Raw genomic sequence first — 10,204 nt, 5'->3', positions numbered from 1 at the left:
TCAGCCCAGTGCTCTGAATGTCAACGTGAAGAAATTCAAAAAAGCGCGGGTAAACGGCGGGAGTAACTATGACTCTCTTAAGTCTCGACCTGACCGTGGCGGTGTCAACATCGTGGAGTGACCGCTCCCGTGTGAATCAACCGTGACAACGGACGCGAGGCAAAATAACGTGGACCCCAACAGCCCCCGCGGGTCCATGGCAGGGAGACCTGCACCGGAAGGGGGGCTATCTTATAATGGACCAGGCAGGACAATGGAATACGAGATGGATCACGAAATGGACAATGTCCAAGTGTCCACTAACAACGAAGATACTGGCAAAACGGACCGACCAAGGACGGAAAGGACCATTGGGGAAGACATAGAAGCAGCAGAGGATGCAGAATCTAAAAGAAAACGAAAGTGCCAAGTGAAATCGAGAGTGGGCACTTCAGTGGAAAATGTTTCGGACCGTGGAGTGGACATTGAACGAGTTAGAGAGAAAAACTTGTACGTGACAGAAAGTGGACATTGTGACGTATCAGCCACCAAAAGCACAACATCGTACCTCGAAGGACAACGACAGGGCAACCGTTTTTCCGAAACGTGCAAGTGCCAAGTCGAAATGAAAGTTGGCCGAGCAACCGAAAACGATCCGAGCGTTGAAAATAACACCCCCTGGACTACTTTAGAGGTTCCTAGCGACACCGAGAGAGGGCGCGAGGGTGTATCAACTGAAAAACGGACAAATTCAAATACGAGAAGACCGAGAAGAATTTTTACAAGCCTTGAAGTTTTCGAATGCCAACGAAATTCAGAAGTTTGCACCTCAACGGATAACGCTTCGGGCAATGAAAGGGACACACCCAGGGCTATCCAAAGAGGCTCTAGAGACACCAATAGAGGGCGTGGGAGTCTGCCAACGATCGAAAGGACCGGCACAAATTCCGCAAGATTGCGAGTAGAAAACACCATTTTAGAAGTGCACAGGCAGCAACCAAATTCCGAAATTGGCGTATCGGTGGAAAATGAAGCTGGACAGAGTATAGGACTAATCCAAACCACCGAAACAATAAGAAGGGAACAAGAAGAAGTAATAGAAGAGGAAACAACAGAAGAAGAAGATAAGATCTTAATCAAGGTACCGATGGAGGAAGTGCAATACTGCGGATTCCAAAGATGCCAGCAAAGGAACGTGGGTTTCCTCAACCTGACGGACCTGAATAGACATTATAAAGGCCAACATAACAGCAAGGACATTGCGTGGCAATGTAGAAAATGCGGCAAGGAGTTCCCCGGTCTACACAATTGTAGGTGCCACATCCCAAAATGCAGACAGCAAGTGGAGGCACAAGAATTACAACACATATGTGAGAAATGTTCGCAACAATTCCACACTGCCAGAGGCTTAGCAACACACGAGAGGCACAGACACCCAGAGGTGCGGAACAGAAAAAGGCAAGAAGAAAACGATCGTCAGAAAGGGAGACCGGGTAGAAGAAATTATGTGTGGACGGAAGAAGAAATAGAAGAGCTAATAGCACTCAACCAGGAATTCGCTGGAGAAAAAAGACCTAACGTAGAAATAAGGAAAAGAATGCCAAGCAAAACTGTGAAACAAATTAGTGACAAGAGAAGAGAATTAAAGAATCAGGCCAGAAGAGTACAACATGAGAGTGTCATAGAAGAAGAAGGACAGATAGCTACGAATGAAAATGTAGAAGATGAATCCCGGGAACAAGAAGAGGAACACCAACAGGAAAACTCAACACCTCTCCTTCCAAACCTAGAAATAGAAGACATAGACGACATAGTGGACCAAACTTGGCGAGAACAAATATCGAGGGCCATTAAAAAAGTGTCCCTGCACAGGAAGGATGAATTGCACAAAATAACAAAGGAACTGGACGAGATATTCTACAAGATAGAAGAAGGTGAAGATGCACCATCACTAATAGACCAGTGGATCAATAACTCGTTCAACCCTACCATATTGGAAGAAGAAAAGAACGAAAGGACAGAAAAAAGGCAAGACCAAAGGGAAAGAGAAAATAAAGCAAGCCGGATAAATACAAAAAAGAACAACCACAACCGAAGAGCGAAATTTAGATTCGCCAGATGCCAAGGGCTATACGAGAAGTGCCCCAAAAAACTAATAGATGTGGCGATAAGCGGCGATTTCTCCGTATTAGACGAAAAGAAGGAACTCCCAGCAGAAGAGGAAATTAAGACACTCTACGAACAAGTGTGGGGACAAAAGGGACCAAAAGTAACCAGCAAAAAAGAGCATCCTGAAGCCTCTTCCTTACTCTCAGCCTGTCCACCATTTACAGAAGAGGAAATCCTAAAAAGAATTAGGAAAGTTAAAAACAACACAGCAGGCGGACCGGACAAAATACGAAAGACTCATCTAAGGAAGAAAAGCATAGGAAAAACGCTGGCAAAACTATTTAACATGCTAGTGCTCACAGGCCACTACCCAACGCCGTGGAAAATGAACAGAACCACGCTACTACCAAAACCGAACAAAGACCCAAAGGATGCAAGGAATTGGAGGCCTATAACTATAGGCTCCCTAGTGGCAAGGATCTCCTCAGGAACATTAGATCAAAGAATCAGAGGAATCACAACCCTATCAGAGAGACAAAAGGGATTTATACAAGAAGATGGATGCAAGAATAACATAAGGATGGTGGAAACGATAGCGTCGAGGATGAAAGTAGAAAAAGGAGGAGTTATAAGTGTAATGGACATATCCAAGGCTTTCGACACCATACCGCACTCAGCGCTGGAACCCAGGCTTAGAGAAAAGGGTATACCGACTCACATTATACAATTAATTAACAATATGTACATTGATTGCAGAACGGTAATCAAAACGAAAAGCAAACAGGGAATTGAAATAGAGATACAACGTGGAGTTAAACAAGGAGACCCTCTATCACCCCTACTATTTAACATAATGATGGACGAAACAATTGAAGACATAAGCAGAAACACTAAGGGGATCGAAATAAACGGCAAAAGAGTAGCAGTTCTAGCGTTTGCAGATGACCTAATCATCATAGGAAGGGATAGAGAAGACGCACAGGAACAGCTACAGATACTGGACCAAAAACTAACAGAACTGGGCATGGAACTGGCAACTGAGAAATGCCTCACCTTCGAAATCGTAGGAAAGAAGAAAACGTGGTACGCCAAGAACCCGGAGCTGAAAATAAAAAACAAGGAACTATCATACGCCAGCCCAGAGCATACGTTCAGATATTTAGGAGTGGACATAACTCCATGGAACAACGTCCACTGCGAGGGGACCACGCAGGAGATAGTACAATCGATAAGAAATATCGCCAGGATGAAACTCAAACCGCACCAAAAGATGGACCTTATTCAAAGGTATCTACTGCCCCACTTTCTGCATAAACTAATTGCATGGGCTCCACAGAATGCAACACTAAAGGAACTAGACCACAACATAAAGCAGGAAGTAAAGAAGATCCTACACCTAACACCTTCCACAACAGATGGTCTAATCTACACAACGAAGTTACACGGAGGCCTTGGACTTCCCAGATTAGAACATCTGGTTAAACTGGCTGTCATCAAACACGCGCTAAAAACAGAAGAGTACAACGACGCAGCGCTGAAAGAAGCAATACTGGAAGAGAATGTACAGAAGAAATTAAAAGGATATGCAAACTCCTTAAGAATAAACTGGCCCACCTCCATACAAGAACTACAGGCCGCGAAAAAGAGGCTAAGAAGAGAAAATACGGACAGATGGCAGCAACTAATATCACAAGGACAAGGAGTAGAATACTTCAGAGAGGACAAGATAGGAAATTCATGGCTTGCAAACCCAAACCTACTAAAGCCATCAAGATACATAGATGCACTGAAACTAAGGACCAACACTTTCGGGAACAGAACAACGTTACACAGAGCGAAATTAAATGAAGATGTTCGATGCAGGAAATGCAAAGCACAACCGGAAACGCTAGGACATATCATTGGAGGGTGCATCAGCGTTAAACCGATGAGGATTAGAAGACACGACGAAATAAAGGATTTAATCACGAAGATAGCAGGGCGATCATGTGCAGTATTTCCAGAACCGACAGTGCGAATCGGCGGCAACCTCCTAAAGCCGGACCTGGTAATCAAAGACCAGGAAAAGCTAATCGTAGTCGACGTTACGGTCCGCTACGAGGTGGGAGGAAGCTTAAGACGAGCATATACGGAGAAGGTGGAAAAATACAAAGAAGCAGCACAAAGCATAAAGGAAAGACTGGGATGCAACACTGCGGAAGTACTACCGATTGTAGTAGGGGCAAGAGGAGCCATGCCGAATAAAACGGTGAAGAATTTAAAAACGTTAAAATTTCAGGAAAAAGACTTGATGACGGTCTCAATGATAGCATTGAGATCGTCGATCGAGATAGCAAATGCCTTCATTGACTATGACAATATCATCTAAATTTACATTAGAAGATAGCAGAGAAGCGTAAATAATACGCTATAACCGCAAAATACCGAGAAGGTAATTTACTAGAACAGATTAAAGTAGACCCAAAGTAATAAAATTAAACCCAATGAAGGCACTGCTTAGTAAGCCCATGTGTAAACACGGTGCGAGTCGTATGACGTTTTCCGAGCAGGAATACTGTCACGGCGGCAGAGCCGAGAGAGAGAAGACGCCAAATATTTGACGTCTTCTCCCTCTCGGGGCGGATGCCTCCACGTGGCTTTCCCCGGTAACACGCTTCCGGAAGCGTGGCCAAATTCCGCTTTCCTCTAGAGAGGACTCTGTTAAGACTAATTATTCCGAACTCGTTCCTAGGTGGTTTCGCTAGAAAGATACAGATACCCCACTCTACCCCCAAATTTTTTTTTTTTTTTTTTTTCTTTTTTTTTTTTCCGTTTGTTAGAATATTGTTATAGTTGTTATTGTTATCGTTGTTAGTTATTTAAAGTTGTTAAGTTTGAAACCCAACGGGGGGGCAATACCCCGGAAATCCGCCTTCTTGTAATTTACAAGAAGGCGCAGAGTTTAGCCAAATGCCTCGTCATCTAATTAGTGACGCGCATGAATGGATTAACGAGATTCCCTCTGTCCCTATCTACTCCCCCCAGGGGCCGCCGGTAGATGGCGGTTCGGGATTTTGCGCTCCCGGGGTTCCCGAGCACTAGAATACCGTAACCGTCTGTCGTTAGCAACGACCCACCGGGCCAGGGGGCCTAATAACCCTCTGTCCCGGTGGTACGCGCGACAGACCGGCCGGGGGTCTTGCCTTAACCGGCTAGGCCGCGAGGAGATAAACCTCTATAATAAATCCCTTGCTCAAGCTATGGCGCGCGGCGAAGGGCGCGTATCCGCCTTGCACTAACACTGTGGATACGTGGCCGGTGGGTGCACCGGTCCCTAGCGGCCACCCTTGGGGAACCTGGCTCACCCCATTGTAGAAGCCTTCCCCTCCGGAATGGGCGTCACCCGGAGGGGTGACCTTTAGATCGACCCAGCTCGTGGGAACACTCATGGAAAAAGATAAATCTTTAAAACTCGGGGATATATTGGGGGGGAAAGACGAAGGGGGAGATCTGCGAGAGGTGGAGATGCGTCCACCCTCGCAAAAGGGACGCGCTTTGTCGGGAGTTTCTAGAAGCGCCAGCCCGGCAAAGAGAGTAAAAAGGACGGCTTCCGATGTGGGGGAGAGTTCTAGTGTGGCTGCTAAAAAGAGTGTGTGTGTGCGTGAAAGGGATGATGAAGATAGAATGCGTGAGATATCAGCGAGAATGAGAAAGTATGTATTCACGGAAGCTAATCGTGTTTCGAAAACACAGGGCGAGTTTCTGATGAGTTGTGTGAGTGAGTATGAGGAAGTGCTTGTGCGTCTGTTGAGAGAGAATGAGAGGCTGACTGGAAGACTTGATGAATGTGAAAAGAATGCCGAGAGAATGAATGTTAATGTCCAAAGAATGAGTGAAAGTGTGCGTCATGTGAGTTATGCGAGTGCGGTTGGAAAGAGTGGTGAGAGAGTGATTGCTGGGTCAAAACCAGGAGTGAGTGTGAGTGCGAAAGCCAGTATGCCTGTGAAAACGTTTGCTGTGGTAGTGAAAGGGAAGGATGAAAGTGTTAAGATAAGTAGTGATGAACTAAAAGAGAAGGTCCTGAAGAATGTTAGTAAGGACCTTAATATAAGAGTGCGTGCGGTAAGAAAGACAAGGAGTGGTGGGCTTGCCATCGAGGCTGCAAGCGAGAAAGAAGTACGAATGTTGCATGAATGTAAGAAATTTAGTGAATTGGGTCTCAAGGTGGAGACCCCCAAGAAAGTGGGCCCAAAGATAATGGTGTATGATGTTGAAAATGAGATGACGAGTGAGGATTTTATGAATGAGTTATATGTGAAGAATTTTAAGAATGAGGGTGTGAATGAGACAGAGTTTAAGGAGAGAGTGAGAATAGTGAATAGGAATAGTAAGAAAGGAATGAATGTGGGTAACGTGATTGTTGAGGTCACGAAACGCATGAGAGACATAGTTATGAATGAGGGACGTGTGTATGTGAAATGGAGAGCTTGTAAGGCGAAGGATTTTATGAATGTGATGAGGTGTTTTAAGTGTTACGCGTATGGACACATGATGAGAGAATGTAGCGTGAAAGACAGACTGTGTGAGAGGTGTTGCGAAAGTGGGCACCTCAAAGAGAAATGTAAGAGTGAGAATGTATGTCGCAATTGTAGAGTGAAAGGTCTGAAATCGAGCCACTCTGTTCTGTCTCCGGAATGTCCGGAATATGTCAGAATGATTGAGAGGGAGAGAATGAGAATTAACGATGACTAGTCGCAGTGTGAATGTTTTGCAGCTGAATTGTCAGCGTGCGTATGTGGTAATGTGTGACGTGGGCAGAGTGATGTGTGAAAAGGGTATGAATGTAGCTCTGTTGCAAGAAGTGTATGTGTCGAATGGGTGTGTGAGAGGCCTACCGTCGTCATGGCGGGTCTTCTCCTGTGGGGAAGAGCCTGGCAGGGCGGCGGTGGCCGTGTGTGATGAGTGTCTGGACGTAGTTTGTGTGAGTGAGTGTACGAATGAATTCGGTGTATGTGTGTGGTTGAGAGGGGATTTCGGGGAGCTTATTGTGGTGTCCATGTACTGTCGGTATGGCCGAGAAATCGAGCCCTACCTGACGTACATGGACAGAGTGAATGCGTTTGCGAATGGGAAACGAGTGCTGTTTGGAATGGATGCGAATGCGACCTCCCCCTTGTGGTTCAGCAAGGGTGGGGGTCGCAGCAGAGAAAATGAAATGAGAGGAAGAGTTTTGGAAGAATGGATTTTGATGAATGGTATGATAGTGTTGAATGAGCCGAGCGAATGGTACACCTTCTCGGGAGCGAATGGACAGAGTGATATAGATGTGTCATTGATGAATGGGATGCCGGCCGGGTGCCAAGTGGAATGGCAGGTGAGGAATGACTGGTGCGTGAGTGACCACAATGTGGTTCAAATAGGAATTAAGTACGGTGTGAGTGAAGCAAGGAATGAAAGTATAAGGAGAAAATGGCGATGCAAGAATGTTAACTGGGAAGAATATGTGAATGACTTGAGAATGACTGCAGAAGTAGATGGTGTAAATATGATTGAAGAAGCGAATGTTAATAGAATGGCTGAGAGAGTGACGGGCTGGATCCAGGAGGTGAATGGAAGGCATTTGAGTGAAAGCAGAAGAAGGAATGATAGAAGGATTGCATGGTGGACGAGAGAATTGAGTACCCTTAAAGGGAAAGTGCGAAAGAGTAGGAGAGCATGGCAAAGGGCGAGAAAGAGAGGGAGTGAAAGAGTGAGTGAAAGGCAAGAAGAGTATAAGAGGAATTTGAATAGTTATAAGTATGAAGTGAGAAGAGTGAAAGAAGAAAACTGGAGACAGTTTACGAGTGAATCGTCCAACCTGGATCCATGGGGCCCTGTGTATAGAGTGTGTCGTGGAAGGAATGAGAGGCAAAGTATGAGTGCGTTGAATGTAAACGGAATAACGTATTCCACGTGGAGTGAATGTGCGAGTATCTTGATGGAGTGGTTCTTCCCAGTAGCGAGAATGGAAAGCGAGACTGTGGTAGAGAGTGTGAATGAGATTGAACCGGTGAGAATGTTCGAATGGAATGAAGTGAATGTAGCGGTGCGAAAGGCTAAATTGAACAAGGCACCCGGTCTGGATGGAATAAATGCGGAAATGATGAGAATGATTTGGAATGCGATCCCGGGATGGTTGTTGCGAATGTATAATGAATGCTTGAGTCGTGGATGTTTTCCGGATGAATGGAAGAAGGCGTGCGTGGTAGTGCTCCCGAAGTCCCCCGATAAACCGCGGACGGACCCCGCGTCTTATAGACCAATCAGTCTGCTGTCCGTGTTGGGAAAGACGCTGGAACGAATGATGGTTGCGAGAATGGAAGCTAGAGTGAATGAAAGTATGAATGAGGCCCAGCACGGATTTCGCGGGGGCCGTTCGACGGAGAGTGCTTGGATGAGTGTGATGAAGTATGTAAGAGAGAGTGAAAGTAAATACGTTTTAGGTGTGTTTGTTGACTTCACGAGTGCTTTTGATAATTTAGAATGGGTGAAAGTGATTGAACGTCTGAGTGAGTGTGGATGCGAGGAGATAGCTCTATGGCGGAGCTATTTCCGTGGGCGAAAGGCATGCATGATTGGTATGAATGATGTTGTGTGGAAAAATGTTGAGAGAGGCTGTCCACAGGGGTCCATCTGTGGTCCATTCGTCTGGAATTTGATGATGGATGGGCTCCTGTGGAGGTTGAGTGAAAGTGCGTGTAAGTGTGTCGCGTACGCTGACGATTTGCTGTTGATTGTGGAGGGGCAGAGCAGAGTGGAGATCGAGAGGAAAGGGAGTGAATGGATGAATGTTGTGTATGAATGGGGTGAGAGTGTAGGAGTGAGGGTGTCCGAGCGTAAAACCTCGGCCACCCTCATGAAGGGGCGACTGAGTGCGACGAGGTGTCCATGTGTGAGGATGAATGGGAAATTGATAAAGTATGTAGAGCGAGTGAAGTACCTGGGTGTGTGGATGAGCGAGAGAATGGGTTTCAAAGAACACTTAGAACACCTCAGAGTGAAAGTGATGAATGTTGTAGGGCAAATGAGAAGAGTGTTGAAGTGTGAATGGGGAATGAGAAAGCGTGCTGTGAGAATGGTGTATAAAGGTTTGTTTACGTCTTGTGTAATGTATGGTGCGAGTGTGTGGTGTGAGAGTATGAAGTATGGGTATGCAAGGGAAATGATGAATAGATGTCAGCGAATGGTGATGTATGCATGTTTGAATGTATGTAGAACGGTAGCGACTGAGAGTATGAATGTATTAATGGGGGTCCCACCTTGGGACTTGGAGTGTGTGAGACGAGGCCTGGTATGCATGATTAAGAACGGATGGGACATATGTGAGAATGAGTTGATAAGCGTGGATGAAATGGATGGAATGACGATGGATGAGTGTATTGGCCTCGTCAATGAGAGAATGTATACTCGATGGCAAGCCAGATGGGATGAATGTGAGAAAGGAAGAGTGTTGTATGAGTTTGTGAAAAATGTAAGGTTTGCTGAATGTAACTGATTTGACCCGAGTGTGTATGCGTGCATGATTATGACTGGGCATGGAAGTTTGAATGAGTTTCTGTACAAGCGTGGTTTGAGTGAGAGTGAAAGATGTATGTGTGGGGCTGTGCGTGAGGACTGGATGCATGTGTTGGTTGAATGTCGAATGTATGATGATTTGAGAAACCTGAGTGAATGTGGAGTGAATGTTAATGATGATGGTAGTGTTAGTGTGAGTGGTGTGTTAGAATGCAAGGCAAAGTATGAACGGTTCTGTGTGTTTGCAGCGAATGTGTTTAAAAGGAGAAGAATGTGTCTGAGAGTGATTGTATGAATGGATTCTCAAGGGCGCAGGAGGGCTGCCGGGCCAGATCCCGGAGGCCTTTGGGGAGTAACGCCCCCACGTATCCGAGTTGGCTTCACCCAAGTCGGGGTCTGCAAGGGCCCCAATGGGTAGTGGATTGGTTCCACGACAGGCAGACCAGTACGGCCTTCTTCATTGGTACCGCGGGGGTTGACGTGAGCCCCCGGAGGGAATTTCCCTCCGGTGTCGACCACTTGGGTTGGACTCGCGGGGGCAGTGGTAAGCCTATATCGCAGGCTAGGGATGCGCGTCACCATT

At 46.1% G+C, this 10,204-nt stretch overlaps 1 protein-coding gene across 1 annotated transcript; it reads left to right on the top strand.

Moving 5' to 3' along the window:
* The first annotated feature begins 253 nt into the window (after positions 1-253).
* On the top strand, positions 254-4,456 carry LOC143175445 (uncharacterized). The gene has a single exon (XM_076374079.1). It carries the CDS (start codon positions 254-256, stop codon positions 4,454-4,456), a length of 4,203 nt encoding a protein of 1,400 aa, XP_076230194.1.
* The last annotated feature ends 5,748 nt before the right edge of the window (positions 4,457-10,204 follow it).

This window comes from Nomia melanderi, unplaced genomic scaffold (genome assembly GCF_051020985.1).
Source record: "Nomia melanderi isolate GNS246 unplaced genomic scaffold, iyNomMela1 scaffold0085, whole genome shotgun sequence".
In the NCBI taxonomy this organism is placed as follows: domain Eukaryota; kingdom Metazoa; phylum Arthropoda; class Insecta; order Hymenoptera; family Halictidae; genus Nomia; species Nomia melanderi.
The sequence above is the reverse complement of the archived record's forward strand: the minus strand, read 5'-3'. Positions and strand labels throughout refer to the sequence as shown.

Excerpts from the sequence above, each read along its gene's own strand:
- LOC143175445 (XM_076374079.1), top strand. The coding sequence starts at position 254 with ATGGAATACGAGATGGATCACGAAATGGACAATGTCCAAGTGTCCACT.